Here is a 20,575-nt window from a genome sequence, read left to right on the forward strand (position 1 = left end):
CAACTTCGACACGCGCGGCTTCCGCGGACTTTCGAATAACGGGCTGACGGCTCTATGCTTAGTTGTCGCTGCTTACAAGAGAGAGTACCGCGTACCGCATGAGAGCTACGTCGGCTACACGTCGATCGGCACTGCGCCACCGCTCTGGTCCCGGAATCTGGCCCCCGTAGAGTGGACCCCGCTGGAGCTGGAGAAGCTATCTTGAGTCTCCACAAAGTGGGAGACGACAGCCACGGAAATCTTCTCCCTCCTTTCTCGCTCGCGAGAGAATCTCTCGAGAAAGGAGAGAGAAAGAATCCGCGGAATAAAAATATATTGAAGAAAGAGAAAAATTCATTACTTTCGTTGAATGGAACTTGAACTTGAGTGGATTGTCTCTGTGGGACTAATGATAGCGTAGTGCATATTATAATTTGTCATTAAAAAAATATATTTCAGTAAATACATAAAATAGAATTTAATGTTACATCCTTCTTAAACCAAAAACATTTTTTTTTTTTTAATAAACAGTTTAAATATAACATTAATTCTAAAAAAACTTTGTAAAAAAATTGTATTGAAATATTCAAAAACAAATATTAGAGAGAGAGCATACAATAAACAAAATATTTAATACACTAGACAAAACAGGTGCTCTACAAAACTTTTAATATTAGAGGAAAGGAGGGACTTCTGGACCATTTTGTTTTTTGATAATACCCAAGTAGAACAACAAGTCAAAATGACATCAAAGTGATTCACAATTGTGTCAAAATAACATCAAAATGAATCATAATTAATTGAAAAGTGACTTTTAATGATCATTTTGCAGTCACTTTGACATCATTTTGACGTCTTGATGACTCCCTGTTCTGCTTGGGTAACTTAGTAAATGTTAAGGCTCCTGAGTCCTCGCCGCGGCCATATTGAAGTCGTGACGTCAGAAACGAGAAATTGCGTGAAATAACACATAATTTTGTTAAATATGTTATTTGTAAATAAAGCTAATTTGGATAAAACAGACTAATCAGATGGCTTTGAAACACTTCTAAATATCGGTTACGACTATCCTTTTTCGCCTAGCAGTCAGTAAATAGTCGTAAAAAGCATGTAAAGTAACGCCTATTCAGACAAGAAAACACACGGATAGTTATTGAAAAGAGTGAAAAATGAACTTTTATGTATAAAATTTAAAGAAATTTTACTCGCGGTCCATTTTTACGAATTTACGAGTAATTACGAGACAAGTCATGCATATTTTCACAATGAAACACATAATAACAAAATGACATGCACGACAACATCTCATCATCAATCTGTCACGTTTCACGTGTATTAGTTCTAATTTTGTCCGCGACGGAATGTCGCTACCATCAGCGCGGAGTTCTCGGTTGAGGAGTCAGGACTCAGGGGCCCTATTCTTGAAATCATGCAATTAATTTTCGTATACGAAAATGGCAAAGTAACCAATGGGAGAATATTTTTGAATTATTCCATTGGCTATTCTGCCACTTTAGTATACAAAAATTATTCGCATGTTTTCAAGAATAGAGGGCCAGGAGCCTTAACGCGACACAATTCTAACCAACGACAGTTTATTAACCATAGAATTCTATCAATCATCCTATAGGTAGTTCATCGGGTATTTCATTGGGTATATAAAACAAATGTAATTTATAATTTACTAAGAAGAGAAAAAAAGGATGCGTTTTCAGACGGGGGTCGTAGAATATATATTAAAAACTCTATATTTTGCGGCTTTATGATCACCAAATTTAATATTTATAATTAAGCAAATTATTACATCCTATATTTTTAATACAACTTTATTCTATCATTGTATGCAGAATTTATTACTAAATATTTGTTTATTTTAAAATAAACAAGGTTTAAAGACTCATCTCAATCAATCTTGACAACATCCAATTTCAAAAATATTTTTCTTCAACGACTGCACACATGATCTAATAATGAATTTTCTATTAATTAGATTTCACCTTGAGAGTAATAAGTTTATGATAGTACCAACCACATGCGTTTATTAATGTAGCGGAAATCTCGCTACTCTTCATATTAAAAACCTATCCCATAATAGGCAACTTAACAGAAGTTTCAGCAAAAGAAAACTATTATATTTTCTTTTTATACATATAAGCAAAATTTAAGTTATTGAAGTATACTGCAATTAATAATTAGAGACATAAAATAGAATATCAAAAAGTTTATAGATTAAATATTAAATTATTCTTCAAAAACTTAAAAAAATCATATTTTCAATATTTTAACATTGAACCTTATTTTTAAAAAAATCTGAAAAAATTTAAGGTAAATAATGTTAGAAAGATGTAACAAAAAAATCTGAAGTTAGTTACTTAATAATTTCACTTGAAAATTGACAATTTTAAACTTTTGAATTTTTTAAAATTTGAACTTGCATCTTAAAAATCTCCAAAAATTTCTAGATATGTATCTTGATGACTGAAACATCACTGACTTTTTTCATAGTTTTTTGTGAATCAGAATAGGAAAAAATATAATTGAATAATTGTGTTTTTTGTCACTATTGCAATAGCAAGGATAATGGATTAAAACTTGGTGAAAATTGTTTTTTCATAGAGGGCTAAAGTTTGACATATGATGAATCTATTTTAGGGTTGGGGCAGGTTTCATATACACCCTTTTCATCACCATTCCTATCCTATATCTGAAAAAGTGCATTGCATCGATACTCGATTTCTGGAAGTTTATATGTTGCTTTTCCGATGTACTGATTGATTCTCATTCAGCACTTACTTCGTGAACGTTTGTTATCGCGAAGATCGCATATTTTGACTTATGTGCATTAAAAAGTTAATAATATTCAATTTGTAATTTGTATGAAATTATGTAATATTAGAAGCTTTGTAGCGTGTGCGGCGCGCCTGTTTTGTTTAGTGTATGTATGTATGCATCAGTCAATAAATAAATAAAAAATTGAACTCGGCAATAAACATATAAATGAAATTTTATTATAACATTTTTAAATAAAAAATATTTTTAAATAAAATCTTTATAAAAATTAAATGATAAAAAATACAATTTGCAATTTATTATTTTAAAGTCTTATTATTTTAATTAATTAAATTATATTTTTATCAGTTTTTCTGAAATAATCATTTACTGATGATTATTCAGCGACTGATGCAGTGACCCTACAATAATTTAATACTTCTATTATAGTTTCATGCAATTTTCAGTTTATAAAACAGGCGCAATTTTCAGTTTATAAAACAGGAGCCAAGTGATTAAAATGACCAATGGAATTGAAAATGAAACAAAAACTTAGTTTATATTACAGTTTTATTAGTTTTATATTATAATATAGCTAGTAATTTTGACTTCATGACTGAGAAGTAGAAATTATATATTGTGCACAGAATCAAAACTCAAGACATCTATATCTGTGAAGAAAATAATTAATATGCAAATACATATTCACAAGCTGTTTTTATTTTATTGTATAATTATGTTGGCTGTTTAATAAGATGCATAAAATTTTCTTAATTCATATAAATTATTTTCAGTCTTAGTTTAATGTTGTACAAGTATGACACATTCATTACACATATAGAAAATTTTGTCGGAACACTACAAATAAATTGTGACAAGAATACTGATAGAAAAATTCTCAAAAACTCGTGTTCTTTTTAATCTAACAATGATATTATTTTTACCATCAAAAATAAAACAAAAAAATATTTGAAAAAGCTAATTTCTGTAATTTCGGTAGCATTAAAACTCCTGAGTATTCGCCGCGGCCATATTGAAGTCGTAATGTCAAAAGCGAGAAATTGCGTGAAATGACGTAATTTTGTCCAACATGTCATTTGTAAATAAAGCCAATTTGGATAAAACAGACTAAGCTGATGGCTTTAAAACACTTCTAAATATCGGTTACGACTATCCTTTTTCCGCCTAACAGTCAGTAAATAGTCGTAAAAAGCATGTAAAGTGAAATTATTGAAACAAGAAACACACAGTTAAGCTAAGTTTCCGACAGGCTATTTGTAAATAAAGACAATATGGATAAAACAGATTAATCAGATGGCTTTAAAACAGTTCTAAATATCGGTTACGACTATTCTTGTTTGCCTAGCAGTCAGTAAATACTCGTAAAAAGCGCGTAAAGTGATGCCTATTCAGACAGGAAAACACATGGATAGCTATTGAAAAGTGAAAAATGTGCTTTCATGTATAAAATTCAAAGAAACTATACTCGCGGTCCATTTTTACGAATTTGGTAAATATGAAACAAGTCATATTTTCACAATAAAACACATAATAACAAAATGACATGCACGACAACATCTCATCATCAATCTGTCACGTTTCACGTCTATTAGTTTTAATTTTGCCCGCGACGGATTGTCGCTACCATCAACGCGGAGTTCTCGGCTGAGGAGTCAGGAGCCTTTACTTATGACATATGAATGATATATGATGAAATAGGACATTAAATTTTAACTAATTTATAAATTTTATTATGCGCAAAAACATGCGTTTTCTTTCAGTAACTTAATCAAGCTTAAAGTCTTGCACTTTGTAATATAGGGACTCGTAAAAAATATAGAATTGTTTCAAAGATAAATTATATATCTTACAAATTGTACCCAAATAACCTTATTTTTAATTAATTTTAATTAAATTACTTTTCAAGCTCATACGATTTGTTACACTGATAATATCGGATTTGTAATTAATAGTTTTCTTTGTTGTTTTCAATACATCAAAAAACTTGTAACAATAGTGGACTCTTGTAGTGAAAAAATAAAAAAAGACGTCATAAACGTACATTCACGAATCGTCAAATTCCAATTATAATTGGAATTAAAACTGTTGTTCACTCGTTTCGTTATCTTCAAATCGTCTCGATCAGGATCTTCTTCAAGGAAACAATATTTTTTCCTTCAAGTAGCGAAAACTGTTCACAATTATTCGACAGCAGCAGTTTATCACTTTTTTTTCGAGCCAAAACCAGAAAATCCCATGATCGCAGCCATCTCATCAGAAGGGCCTGCGTCATCCTCGGATAGCTCTTCAATCTTCCTCTTCTTATCTTTTCGCTTTTCCTTTCTGTACTCTTTGATTTTTTCTTCCTGTAGATAATAAGGAAAGATTAATATTTGCGAACATTATAAAATTGTAAAACAACCTCAAAATCCATTAAAGATTTAGTATCGCTCGTTAATTTGACCTAATATTCACATTAATTTATTGACATAAACAAGTTTGTCTGTTTGATATTTCTCATTGGGGCTCCTGACTCCTCAGCCGAGAACTCCGCGTTGACGGTAGCGACATTCTGTCGCGGACAAAATTAAAACTAACAGACATGAAACGTGACATTGATGATGAGATGTTGTCGTGCGTCATTTTGTTATTATGTGTTTCATTGTAAAAATATAACTTGTCTCGTATTTACCAAATTCGTAAAAATGGACCACGAGTAAAGTTTCTTTGAATTTTATACATAAAAGTACATTTTTCACTCCTTTCAATAGCTATTCGTATATTTTCCTGTGTGAATAGGCGTCACTTTACGTGCTTTTTACGACTATTTACTGACTACTAGCTGAAAAAAGAATAGTCGTAACCGATATTTAGAAGTGTTTTAAAGCCATCTAATTAGTCTGTTTTATCAAACTTAGTTTTATTTAAAAATGACATGTTTGACAAAATTACGTGTCATGTCACGCAATTTCTCGCTTCTGACGTCACGACTTCAATATGGCCGCGGCGATGAGTGCCGCATTTATGCCCTTTGGCAATGAGAAAATTAAGAGATTTGAAGTATGAATTTGGCTCCTTCTGACTTTTATCTATTCCCAAATCTTAAGAAATTTGTAGCTGGAAAACGTTTTGGGTCAAATGAAAAGGTGATAGCAGCAATAAATGGATATTTTGAAGACCTTCCAGAATGGCACTTCAGAGTCGTAATCCAGTTATTGGAGAAACGTTGGATAAAGTGTATTAAACTAAAGGGAGACTACATTGAAAAATAAATACATTTTTTAAATAAAAAACTCATTTCTTCACTACTAAGCCGAGAACTTTTCACCTTGCCTTAATTGAGCAGTTAAAAAATTACAACATATTTACAAATATTTACAATATTTACAATAAATAAATAAAAATAAGCAAACAAATATTCATCCTATTACTATATATGCTTCATTTTTTTAACAAAAGGGGACAGAATACAGTTCATATTTTGCATTTATGTTTACAATTTTAATGAAGTTAAAAAAGTAATAAATGGAAAGTTATTAAAAAAACAAATTATTGTAAAGAAAAAATTGATAAATACTTAATAAAAATTCATTTTTAGATATCTAAATTTTGACAAAACTGCAATTTTTTGTTTATTGTGAATATGTTATAAACTTTCGAATGGATTAAGGCTCTTAAGTACTCGCCGCGGCCATATTGAAGTCGTGACATCAAAAACGTGAAATTGTGTAAAATGATTTTTGTCGTAATTTTGTCCGACGTGCTATTTATAAATAGATAATTTGGATAAAACCAACTAATTAGATTGTTTTAAAACACTTGTAAAAATAAATTAAGATTGTCATTTTTCCGCCTAACAATCAGTAAATAGTCGTAAAAAGCACGTAAAGTAACGTCTATTCAGACATGAAAACAGACGGATAACTATTAAAAGAAGTGAAAAATGTACTTTTATGTATAAAATAAATAAAATTCAAAGAAATTTTACTCGCGGTCGATTTTTACAAATTTGGTAAATACGAGATAAGTCATATTTTCACAATGAAACACATATTAACAAAATGACATGCATGACAACATCTCATCATCAATCTGTCACGTTTCATGTCTGTTAGTTCTAATTTTGTCCGCGACGGAATATCACTACCGGCAACGCGGAGTTCTCGGCTAAGAAGTCAGGGGCTTTAATCGTTTGAACTCGTTCAATTTTGCATTTTGTCATTTCTAAAAAAAAATTTACAAAATTTAAAAAATATGAATATATATGAAAAAGTTTGTATAATTTTCTAAAAATCTTTATACGTGAATTCTGATATATTTTAAGATTTCTCATTCTATAGTTTTCGAAAAAAATGTTTTAAATATGGAAAAATTTAAAGCATCTAAAATATTTTTTTCAGAAATCTTCATAAAATTGAAAAATGTTAAAAATTCTGAGAAAAACTTATACCATTGAATATATACAAATCAAATTATGTGACTTTGCTTTTGCTTTTTTCTAAAAAATCATTTTAACAAATTGCACAGTGAATGAAAAATGTCTAAGCATGATCTTGAAAAAACAAACCTCTTCTTTTAGTTCTTTCACTCTTTGTTCCAAGTCATAGTCTTTCTTCTTTTCTTCGAGCTTCTTTTTGTTTTGTGCAAATCTTGCTCTAACCTGATCTAATGTAGATCGTTCTATCTTCATGGACATCCCCAGATTACGTTGATCTAATTAAAAATTATAAATTATAAATAAAATAAAAATATGTAAATTCTACTATAAATTTCTAAAGTATTTAAAAACTTACGTTTTGTCCCATTGATATGGTCCAAAAAGTTAATCGAATCTTTGACAACACAGTCGCAAACATTGCAGTAATACCTATGGACAAAAATTAGATAACATAACTATAATCAATGAGAAATTTTTTAAGATTATATCATAAAAATAACAAAAATAATTTTATATTGTATAATCTATAAAATTATACAAATTTACATAATTTTATAGATTATATAAAATAAATTTATTGTAAAGTTCAATATAAATGTAATAATATAATTGATATTTTTTTAAAAATAGTTGAATTTCAAATTTCACCCTCCAGTTTGTGATGATGGTGTATTTTTATTAATGACAACACTCTTTCCCAATTTAGATTCAAGATCAACTTTATAATCTCTTTGCTTCAATAATTCTCTTTTAACTGCTGGCTGCTTGGGAATTCCTAATTCTTCCTCTGCAATCTCATCTTGGAGTCTTTGAAGGGCAATCCTTTCATATTCCTCTCGATTCCATTTTCTCCGGTGATCATCAGGTCGCTATAAAAAAAAGTTATATTTTAACAATATGATTAATATATTAATATTAATGACAACATAAGCATGTACTGTTTTATTTCTTTGACATTTCTGATATTTTTCTATTTTTAATTACATTTGTGATATTTAACCAAATAATTTTAGAAACTAAACTTGTACTAAATATTCACAACAAATTATGAAGATTACACCAAAATATAGAAGTCAAAAATCGAGATGTAAACAGATTATGTATTAAAAAATTAAAGTTTAATATTATTTACAGTTAAGACCATTGCACGTAAAAAGGTTTTAATAGTAATCATAAGGCTGCAGTTATAAAGCTTGAAAAGATGCTGTTGAATTTTGGTACAAAATATGACGCAATCTGTTTTAAATAAATAACATATACATTTTAACTTTTTTTATTTCTCTTCTTTCAGCAATAAAATTTCGTTTTGAAGTTCAAAGATAATTAAGTTATGACTACGAAAGATTATGTTAAATGATCTAACCATATTTAAGCTATAAAATCAAATTTATCTGAAAGATGCAAAGAAAGGATATCATATATGCTACCAGAATATCATATATGCTATTATTTTAAAACAGTTAACATCAGATTTCGTATCCATGTTTAATCATATACCTTTAAATTTTATAACTATAGCCTTATGATTATGACTACAAACTTTTTACGTGCAATGGCCTTTATGAACCAAAAAAGTGTAAATAATTACCATAGACATGTTTGCGTTATTTTTCTTCTCACAATAATAGAATATTTATCAAATATTTATATGTGAGGTTAGCAAGAATATATCAATATGCCCCTTGCCACTCATGCCATCATGCCAGCCATAGAGAACCTCTAAAGGGCCTCGTACATGAAATGCATAACAGAGTATAAGCGTAGCATAAGGCCTCTGGACCAATGGGAATCTTATGTAAATCAATATGGCGATTTTATGTTGGACGCTCATTGGTACATCGGTCTTATGTTGTGTTTATTTTATGTTATGCATTTCATGTGCGAGACCCTTAAGCCTGTTCTACAATAGCATAAACACAAGACCGTAAGGTTGTAAGGCATGGTTTTAAGAGCTCGTAAGCAAATGAAAAATTTTCATTTCTTACGTTACGACCTTACGGTCTTGTGTTTACTGCTATTGTAGAACAGGCTTAAAAGGGCCTCGCACATAAAATGCATAACATAACATAAGCACAACATAAGACCGTTGGGCCAATGAGCATCCAGCATAAAGTCGCCATATTGATTTACATAAAATTCCCATTGGTCCAGAGGCTTTGTGCTATGCTTATGCTCTGTTATGCATTTCATGTGCGAGGCCCTTAAAGGATCTCGCACATGAAATGCATAACAGAGCATAAGCGTAGCATAAAGGGCCTCGCACATGAAATGCATAACATAACAAATGCACAACATAAGACCGATGGGCCAATGAGCATCTAACATAAAGTCGCCATATTGATTTACATAGCATTTTCATTGGTCCGTCGCTCTTATGTTGTGCTTATGTTACGTTAAGCATTTCATGTGCGAGGCCCTTAAGGCCTCTGGACCAATGGAAATCTTATGTAAATCAATATGGCGACTTTATGCTGGATGCTCATTGGTCCATCGGTCTTATGTTATATTTATGTTATGCATTTCATGTGCGAGACCCTTAAGAGAAAGAATCGCCGTGGGGGGGTCACGTAACCGACTCTGTGATTGGCTGGCGGAAATGTGCAGATTTTGCATTGCGACCCCAGGGGGTCGATTGTGTATCATGTAACTAGAGAGAAAATTACAAAAGTGAGCAAATTCACGGCGGGTCCCGATAGCGCACATCCCGATAGCGCACATTCCGATAGCGCACATCCCGATAGCACACAACCACTCACAATGGCAGATGCCTAAAAATTTTCCGTAGGTTGGGTTAGATAAGTCAAGTTGATTGGTTGGTGGGCTATCGGGATGTGCGCTATCGGAACCCTCGCCCGCGGTTTCAATCGCCTAGTTTACATCGAGCACTTGATACGCGTACTAACTCGTAACTTTCTATTAATTTATCTTACTGTCGACAATACGTGTATATATAATACATATATTTAATTATCTTGATTCATATTATACCAACTTAATATACTATTTTTTAAATTTATTGCCGAAATCAAAACAATTTAATAGAAAATTACTAGTTAGTACGCGTATCAAGTGCTCGGTACAAGGGCCTAGTTTACACCGAGCACTTGATACGCGTACTAACTCGTAACTTTCTATTAAATTATCTTACTTTCGACAATGCATGTATACATGATACATATATTTAATTATCTCGATTTATATTGTACCAGCTTAGTATATTATTCTTTAAATTTATTGCCGAAATTAAAATAATTTAATAGAAAATTACTAGTTAGTACGTGTATCAAGTACTCGGTGTAAACTAGGCCAAGGTCATACTTTTAATTGATCTGAAGTAAAATCTGTAGTGATAATAAAAAAGTTCTGCATTCTTAAGGCTGGTTTATAATTACTTAAAGTAGGTTTATAATAGCCGTAACCGTAAGAAATTGACCAATAGTTGATGTAAGATATTGACCATCATAGTTAATTTATAAGAAAATAATCGACGATTAACCAATTTCTTACGGTTACGGCTATTATAAACTTTAAGTGTAGTATTAAATTTTAAACTATTAATATCAATAATGACACAAATCAGAAAAAACTGTTCTGCATGTGGTACATTGCATTACAACAATAAATTTATTTTTCAGAAGGACGGTGTGAACATAAGCAGATATATATATATTTATACAGCTCAGTTAGTCAGCTAGTCGCTGAATTGTCATCATCACCTTGGTTTATCTTGAGCGCCTACTCATGCAGAAATAATATCGGCTAACTAGAAACGAATTGTGCTGGAGACTATTTTATTGCCAATTTTATCAGGCAGTGTAAAATGTGGATCACTCGCAAAAACTGAGAGACATCACGGTGAAAGACGAATGTAAATATGCTTATCATAAGGATTTCTTTGTGCTCGAGCGAAATAATCTAGGCCATCCCTGGTATATTTGCAATATTTAATATTAATTAATAATACTTAACAATTACCTGCCGATTCCGTTAGCTCTTCAGTTCAAATGAAATTAAAATCATAGCTTAATAATATATAAGATAGTATTACAGTATACAAAAATTACTTAAATGCAACGTTTCTATTGGAGGAGTCCTAGGGAATATTACGAAAATAGCCAAACGGCAAATAAGTACATCCAAGGACTTTGATTCTGTCCATGGGGAAATTTTTCAAACTGAAAAGTCGCTATCTTTCTACATACTTACAGTTCATGATTAACGTAACAACCAATAAGCTTTAGTCGTTTTATTAATCATGTACTGCGAGTATGTAGAAAGTGGTGACTTCTCAGTTTGGAAAATTTCCCCATGGACAGAATCAAAGTCCTTGGGGACAATCATGAAACTTTTTCCCTAGGGCGGAAACGTGAAAAGTGAAAATCTTTACCATTGAAGTTAATGGAGAAATTTTTCACTTTTCACGTTTCCGCCTTAGGGAAAAAGTTTCATGATAGACTCCCTTGGGTGTACACCCAAGGACTTTGATTCATGATTAATGAAACAACTAGAGCTTATTGGTCGTTACGTTAATCATGAACTGTAAGTATGTAGAAAGATAACGACTTCTCAGTATGAAAAATTTTCCCATGGACAGAATCAAAGTCCTTGGGTGTACAACGTTTAGTTGATCGGAACGAAGGTAAAGTTGAAGGAAAACAAAACGAGTTGACCGAAGATTAAACTGCGTTCAAAATTGAACGAAGTTCACATGAACTTAAGTTGAACCACATTGGAGGAAACGGGCATTAATGTTCTGTTCTTCTTAACTATAAAAGAATTTTTATTTATTCATGGAATTGAAGTTTATTTACGATCTGGAAAAGAATAAAAAGAACATTTTTAGAAACATTATTGATTTTTAACATATAAATTAATATTGATTAATGTATAATGTAGTTGAATAATTTCAAAGTTATTTTTACTGATTATGAGTTTATAATAAACAGGAATTCTATATGATATGCTTGAAATATTATATGCTTTAATATGTACCTAATAATTAATAATTGTTTTATTAATTTTGATTTGTTTCCGATATAACCACAAACTTTAGAATAGATTAATTAATTTTTACAAACAGAAATTTAAACGAAATCCAGTGTTTAGACAAAAAAAATTACAATAAATCTAAATTCAAATCATTCTTTGTAACTTAATCTTTGATTTTTTGTGTTATTATTTTAAAAAATAAAGAGACTTTTCAAGCATGCTTCTCGGTCTCCACGCTTTCGTCATCAATCGGATTACATTTGAGACAGCAATCGTCAATCCGATTAGCCTAGGGAAATTTTCTATACTTACGTTGAGTACCATTGTTCAATCCAATCCGAGATCCGATTAGTTATCGTAAACACCTTGTGCAAAAATGTAACTAAATAGAACAGACCATCGATTCGGAGTAGAGTCAGTAAATCGAACGCTTCTACTCGCTTAAATTATTATACTAATATAAAATCCATCATAACTTACTATAATACAGAAGAAATTTACATTCTTTTATTATATTTTATGATTTGAATAGGTTAGAAATAAAATAGAAAATAACGAAGACAAAGCTAATCGACGATGACAAGATGGGAAAATAACTAGGCAACTTTATGAAGTATGTATGGATGCATGTAACATACATATGCATACATATGTATACATACAAATGTTCAACGTGTACAAAAATTCCAGGACAGGTATACATACGTTTAATAAGTATTATTTTGATAATTAATCACCTGCTTTACTCTTCATGTTATAATTTTTTTTGCTAGATCTTCAGGATTATTTTCTTAATTTAATTTGTTCAGTTTGTCTCTACTTATTGTCACAATCAAATATAATAAATGTCACAGTATATAAGTGGTCAATACAATCCATGCATATGCATAATAAACATAGTAAAAAATTATTCAAAAATACTTTTTTATCTTTTAATAATTTTTATCTTAATTATTTCATCTTAATAGTATTATTAACTAAAAATAACATGATATTATGAAACATATGTGACATTTGTATATTGTGAAATATTTGTTGCTGTCACATATTGGTTTAATTTTTTTTCTGTAGATTATGAATCTTATTAATTTTTATCATTTTTATTTACATTCTTAACAATTATTTTTATAGCTCCAAAATATACAGTTAATATTCTATGTTTAGATGTATTATAGATTTTTCTTTTATTCATGACTTTGAAATAAAAATTATTTTATGAAGCAAGAAAAGTAATATTTTTATGAAATATTTTTTATGAAAAATTAATGTACATGTTTTAAAATTCTAGAAAAAATGTAGTTAATCAAGAAATACCTATAAGTTATCTTAAGGAAGTTAAGAAGACTTGTCAACATGAATAAGACTTCGCAAAGTCAGTATATCACTATTCTTTATGTACAAGTTATAAACAATATATCTGACACATGTGTAAGCAGCGTAGATATATGCAATTACAGGAACTGGACAAACATTGAAGTATGTGAGTTTGGTTACTCTCACGCTTCAAAATGCTACAGTTGGCCTCAGCATGCGATATTCACGTACTAGAGCAGGAGATATGTTCCTTTCTTCTACTGGTAAATATTATAAGTCATGTTATATATGATGCAATCTTATTTGCCATATTGTCTTATTGTCATTAATAAAAATTATTTGAATGATTTTACTAAAAAAATATTGTGTATGTAAAAATCTATTGATTTATTTTTTTCTATTTTAACTATTTTTTAATAAGTTAAAATTTTCTTAAGAAAGTGTTTAATTTTTATTTAAAAATATTTAAAATTCTGGCAGGTATTGCTATAGATCTCAGGCAAGTTAGTTAATGCTAAGGTTTGTGGTACCCACTAAAAAAACCACTAAAGAGATTAGAAGCAATCTCTGTAATGATTTATTTCAGTGATTAATGATTATTATATGATAATTTCATCTTCAATTTTTAAGAGGTCACATACTTAGATGCACTGAAAATAGCCCTATATTTATTATTTACTTAGAAAAATTATCAAAGCAAGGTTTATATTTTTATATAAAGTTTTCTCAAGAAAATGCTAAATTTTTATTTAAAAATATTTAAAATTGTAGCAGATATTAAGTATGTTGGTTACCAAGATTTATTTATAGTCTATTGTAGAATTTATATGGTTCATCTAAAACACAAAAACAGAATAGATAGATAAATACTAAATAAATTTATACTAGCTAGATAAATCTAGTTTTTATCATAGCTGATTTTTAAAATTTGCATTTATTACAAAATGGCTCTTACCTGAATATAAGAATATAAATTTTCACCTTAAAATGATTTGTTTTTTGGCTATAAAACAAAACTAAGATCTAAAAAAAGTTTCTGGAATAAAGACTGTGTATTTTTATGTTGAATAAATAGAAAAAAATTCAAATTTAATCCATTTATTTGTTTCCGAGATATTGTAAGTTTTGATTTAATTGAAAAACAGTTTCGAGAAAAAAATTTAAAGTCAAGCGACACTCGTCCATTTCTTTAAAATGCTATAACATTTTATTTTTGTGCATTCTAATTTGTAACTAGGAAAATATTCTTAAGACATGATATGAGAAAATGCAAATATTGCAAAATTTTTTTACCATCTAGGTATATATAAGCCACCCCTTAAGTGTAACTAAACTGTATAAATCCCAAATTGACTAATACATTCCTATACATTATTTACATTTTTATATTTAAAAGTGGAAAATGATTGTTGTAACATTGGCTGGATGATTAATGTCAGTTTTAATTGTCTTAATATATAATAGAAAATTTTTATTAATTTCAAAGATAACAATATTATTTTTCTTTTTTAGCTGTTGTGATGGCTGAAGTAGTCAAATTGCTCACTTGCCTTGTATTAGTATATGTCGAAGAGGGAAACTTTGAGAAATTTTACAAAGCACTACATTTGACAATCGTGAAGCAACCTTTTGACACCTTGAAAGTTTGCGTGCCATCCCTTCTATACATTATTCAAAATAATTTACTTTATGTCTCCGCATCCAATTTGGATGCAGCTACACATCAGGTAAGATACACCTGTTAATTAAGTGTTTTGTCATCCTAAAAAATATAAAAGTATAACAATATAAACGACAAAGCAATAAAGCGGTCGATACAAGTCCAGGCACAATAAGTAATGCGCAAAATAAAATAAATATTAATGATACTTAATGTTCAGAATTATATATTGTAAACGCTTTGATTCTTCTGCATCATCTTTAGTTTAAGTTGGTTGTACAAAAATAAATGAGTTACTGTCAACCTAGAGGTAGAAGATTTATTCATGGACGAGATTGTCAAAATATATCAATAGATTTCAAACCGTTTATATCTTTTAATGTGCAATTTAATATTATATGGTTGCGTTACAACTGCATATATTTTTGACTATTGATCCTGAATAGAAAATATATTCACTTTATCAAACTTAACACTTGCATATTTTGACATCTTGTCTACAAAGGAGTCTTCTACTTTGAGGTTGACAATAACCCATTTATTTTTATATCACAAAATTATTCAACTTGTGCTGAAGATGGCTTGAAAGGAGAACTAAAACATCAACAATATAGTTTAATTTTGAGCAGTAAGGTCCGGTTGCACTAATGTTATTTTGACTTTAACGAGACTTAAACATGTATCTGTCTTTATCTTTCTAAATAAATAAATAAAGACAGACGCATATTTAAGTTTCACTTAAAGTTAGTAACGGTGATGCAATCAAGCCTAAGTGTCATTGATATTATTTGGAAAACAATTCAGTGTTTATTTAAATTTTATAAAAGAATTCTTTAAGAATTCCCGAATTTTCAAAGAATTTTACACACATTTTTTAATGTTTTTTCAATATAATTTACAAAGAAAAATTATTTTAGTTGAAAGAGAGGAAGGGGAGGGAGGGAGGGGAAGGGGGGGGAGAGAGAGTGTGTCAAACAGAGAAAAAAATTTTTTATAACATACCTTTCTTTTCATTTTTTTTTTTACAAAATTTCTTGAAGTCTCGTTTTGATTTATCTAAGTGTGCATGCTTCCTTAATCAAAGATTGTATGGGCTTAGTGTAAGTAAATAAGTACTAAATAAAAAAAATGAAAATTTTTGTTTCTTTTTGCGATTTTCTTTAAAACGAAGTAAAACTGAACAAATTAAAATAAAGATTTTTTCTTACAATTAATTTATCAATTCTCTACGATGTTTCCGAAGTTGTAATATTTAAATTTGGGACATCTTATATAGTTTAGATTCATGATAATATTTTAAATAAATGTTATTTTTTAGGTTACGTATCAGTTGAAAATTTTGACGACGGCGTTCTTCGCAGTGACGATACTACGTAGATCTCTATACTCTACCCAGTGGGGTGCTCTCGTGCTTTTGGTCATCGGAGTAGTCTTGGTACAATTAGCGCAGACTGTAAAGGCGCCATTACCTTCGGGTATCGAACAGAATCATTGGCTAGGCTTTTCTGCTGCCTTGAGTGCATGTTTTCTATCTGGCTTTGCAGGAATTTACTTCGAAAAGATACTCAAGGGTTCCGACATTTCGGTGTGGATGCGAAATGTGCAATTGAGCGTATTATCTATACCATTTGGCTTGGGGACATGTTTCTTACAAGACGGCAATGTCATACGCAGACAGGGCTTTTTCTTCGGTTACGATTTATTCATTTGCTATCTAGTGGTCCTCCAAGCAGGTGGTGGATTGATTGTGGCTATGGTAGTTAAATACGCTGATAACATATTGAAAGGATTCGCCACGTCCCTGGCTATCATAATTTCCTGCATAGCTTCCGTTTATCTTTTCGACTTTCATCTATCGTTTCAGTTCGCTTTGGGTGCATTTCTTGTCATCTGCTCAATATTTCTCTATGGTCATCAGCCAAAAATTGTGTCCCTCGATAAACACACATCTGCTGAGAAAGTCTGATAGTAACGAAAATACGAATGTATTTTCAGTGAAGTAATACTCGACATCACGTTTTTCTCAAACCTCTTTAACTAATGTTAATTTGATAATATGGATTTTATAACACTTAATAATCAAGAGTAGAAGCAATTTAAATGCATTAACAAAAACAATGCATTAAAATGAAAATTATATTTATAGAAATTTAGATAATGCTATTTTTGAAAACATTGATAAAATCGACCATAAGCTTTATATCGTAAAAAGTAATGAGAGAATTATTGTACATATAAAAGAATCACGAGTGCAATCATGTTTTTTATATCCACTTTTGATTCTGATTAACTTTGATAATCAAGACGAGAAAGTTAAGAATGGCAAACGAAACATAGAGGCCTGTAGAAACATGTAGATACATTAAAACGAAATTATGCACTACGATAGATAGTTTTACCCAGGGTTGGGTAAATTAATATTTTTTTTTATCTAATTTAAATTACATTTAATGGTTTATAAAATTGATTTAGTTACGTTGAAAGTTATACGAATAGAAAATTAATTCAATTAAAAGTTATGTTAAGATTAAATTAAAAATTAATTTTGAAGAGTATTATTTATATTAAATTAGAAAGTCGTAATTTTTTCAAGTTCAAAACAGTTATGATATGAATAATCAAATTTAATATTTTATTTGTAAATTAATTTTATAAAATATTTTTTATGTGTGAATTTTTTTTTATAATTATTTTCTTTTTTACACAGATAAGTTTTTTAATTTAGGAAAAAAACTACTAAGTTAAAATTTATGTGTTTTAAAAATAACTGAAGTTAAAAATGAAATCATTTAAAATTAATTAAATGAAGTTAAAAGTTATTAACTTTTAACTTTCTAACTAGTTACTACTCAACCCTGGTTTTGTCTACTTGTTGTAGATACGACACGATGGCATTTGTATTTATTTTTGTATAGCTTCAAACATTTCCATATGTTTGATCAAAATGTATCGATAGGTCAGTAAGTTATTATATTCGCATTATGTACTTAATTAAATAAATTTTAATAAATATGGTTTTTACGAGAAGATAATATCGTTTCTTTTTGTAAAACATTTTCTTGCAGCCTTTAAAATATTTGCTAAATAATCACAAATAAAACTAGTATGTGTGTATTTCTGCTGTATAAAAATAAATTTTTAAAAAAATATCTAGTTAGATTATACCACAAGTTTTATGTTATATTCATATAATAGAAGAAAGTTGTCAATACTAGTATACCTGCACTTTATTTTCAAATAACATTTCTTTAAATAAAACAAAAATAAAACTTTATAAACATAGATATAAACTCAAAAGTGTTCCATTAGATGGTACAGCAGTTTTTATAATACTATTTCGTAACACGGCTCTATAAAGAAAGCTGTTTATTATATATATATATATATATATAACTATAAAATATTATATATAATATATATATATAAATAAAAAGTTTAATAAACAAAGTAATAAAATATATTTTTATATATTAAATAATAAAGTTTATAAAATTAAAAGGCTAGATATGAATTCCTAATTTATATTTTTTGGCATTTTATTAGTGTGTACATGCATAGATCTGCAATGTTTGATGCTATTTTTCTTACTTTAAGGTATTGAAGAAAATGCCCAGATAGCACAGAACGTTCTATGGATGTCTATGAACGTTCTATAAATATTTGAATATCCATAGAACATTCATAGACATCCATAAAATGTCTGTGTTATCTGAATGTGAAAAAAACATCTGTCAATATTATTGTTGAAGATGTTATTGCTTGTACTCACAGAAAGATATATTGCTTTATGCTGTACAGCGATTTTATGTTCGAAACCGCATTAAGAAAATATATAAAAGGGAAAAATATAAACAAAACAGTTTTAGAAAGCTATAAACACGTAAAATGATATAATAGCTGTTTTCCGAATAGAACACCAGATGTTACACTGTGTTCTATTGTGCAAGGTTTTTGTTGGAACACAATTAGAGCTCTACACTTAATTTCTGATACACTAATGAATGAACAATAATCTTTTCTTTCTTTATATTTGTTAGATTATGTTCATGTTGGCTGTTTTTCAATCAAATACACTGATGACACTGTGTAATATGTCCAACACAATACTCGATACTGTAAAAAGCCAAGTATGAGCATGTAAAATATGTCAATGTCATCAACTATACAAAATATTTTATGTTTACAGTATTGTGTTATTTGTGTACCTTGTTGGAAAATAGCCAAATTACTAATAATTACTAACGTGAGTAAAGTATGTAATTTGTAAGAGAAAATTATGTCAATTTTATTTTCATTTTTCAAGAATTCATTTTTAGCAGATTTTATAGAAAAAAAGCTATGAATGTATAAACTATAAATTTTTATTTCTTTATTTTAATTATCTAAATAGATTATCAGTTTTTATCAGTATTAATACATTGCAATGTTTAGTTTCCGAGAAAGGGTGTTGCTTTAGAAAGACTATGCCAGTATTGGCGACTTCTCTCTACACGGAAAAAAATGACTTAGTAGTGGTAACTAAATATCAGTAGCTAGTTCGATATTTTCTATCAGTGCTAAAAATTGACTATTAAAGATAAAATATATTTGCTGCAAAATACAGTTTTATTAGCTAAAATAAAATGTGTTTTAACACGTGTAGCTAAAAAAATGGCAGCTATTACTCAATATCTTAGTCCCGGACTACAATTAATGTTGCAAGCCTTAAATCGTAAAAATTGACCATGGTCAATTATTCTCCTCATATTCAACTACAATTGATCAATTTCTTACGGCTTAAGGCTTACTACACCTGTTGTAGACCGGGACTTAGGAGCGTGAAACTATATACGCATTTGCTAAACATTATTTGATTCTAGCAGCGAATATTTCTTGCTGTAACTGCTAATTTTAATAACTAATAAATTTAGTTCCGGCAGCAACGATATTAGCTGTCCCTATTTTAAAGACACATCTTAGTTGCTACAACTAAATTTTAGCTTTGTTGGCTAATCTTTTCTCTGCGTGTATATTTATGTTATTTTATTTTGGTTTCTACATTTATTTTCATACTTCATAATTGTATAATTTGAAATTTCTTAATTATAGTTCTTCTCGTCAGTAAAATTAGTTACATTTATGATGTAATTATTGGTGCCACAAGTCTCTTCTTTATAACTTCCATAGTTTTTAATTACTATAAAATATAATTTTATTTAACAAATATAATAAATATAAACGAAAATATCGTAGGTTGTCGGTGACTTATACAATATAAACTAGTTTACCTAAAGAATTATTTTGTATAGCGCGCGCATTTATGGATTTTTCTTTCGCGTGGTTAGCGAGCGGTTGGCCAGCCTATCGTCGAGTTTCATCTGACATACTATTCGTCAAACTCCGTTTTTTCGAACACATGATTGAGCCTTGAAAATTAAAGTTTCTCG

General features: G+C 29.4%; 2 protein-coding genes across 3 annotated transcripts; one reads left to right on the forward strand and one right to left on the reverse strand.

Moving 5' to 3' along the window:
• Nucleotides 1–3,300: 3,300 nt before the first annotated feature.
• On the reverse strand, nucleotides 3,301–8,924 carry LOC105198102 (zinc finger matrin-type protein 2). The gene is made up of 5 exons (XM_011164749.3): nucleotides 8,775–8,924; nucleotides 7,835–8,055; nucleotides 7,542–7,615; nucleotides 7,316–7,461; nucleotides 3,301–5,114 (listed from the first exon to the last, which is right to left on the reverse strand). The coding sequence occupies exons 1-5, from the start codon at nucleotides 8,781–8,783 to the stop codon at nucleotides 4,971–4,973; spliced, it is 594 nt and encodes a 197-aa protein (XP_011163051.1). The 5' UTR covers nucleotides 8,784–8,924; the 3' UTR covers nucleotides 3,301–4,970.
• A 3,581-nt stretch (nucleotides 8,925–12,505) lies between these two features.
• On the forward strand, nucleotides 12,506–18,176 carry LOC105198106 (UDP-galactose translocator). Of its 2 annotated transcripts, XM_039457148.1 has the most exons (6): nucleotides 12,506–12,589; nucleotides 12,708–12,870; nucleotides 13,464–13,547; nucleotides 13,633–13,752; nucleotides 15,002–15,216; nucleotides 16,468–18,176. In XM_039457148.1, the coding sequence occupies exons 3-6, from the start codon at nucleotides 13,529–13,531 to the stop codon at nucleotides 17,113–17,115; spliced, it is 1,002 nt and encodes a 333-aa protein (XP_039313082.1). In that variant the 5' UTR covers nucleotides 12,506–12,589; nucleotides 12,708–12,870; nucleotides 13,464–13,528; the 3' UTR covers nucleotides 17,116–18,176. The 2 variants fall into 2 exon arrangements, with proteins under 2 accessions (XP_039313082.1, XP_025995976.1); XM_026140191.2 differs by having other exon boundaries at nucleotides 12,536–12,870.
• The last annotated feature ends 2,399 nt before the right edge of the window (nucleotides 18,177–20,575 follow it).

This window comes from Solenopsis invicta, chromosome 14 (genome assembly GCF_016802725.1).
Source record: "Solenopsis invicta isolate M01_SB chromosome 14, UNIL_Sinv_3.0, whole genome shotgun sequence".
In the NCBI taxonomy this organism is placed as follows: Eukaryota; Metazoa; Arthropoda; class Insecta; order Hymenoptera; family Formicidae; genus Solenopsis; species Solenopsis invicta.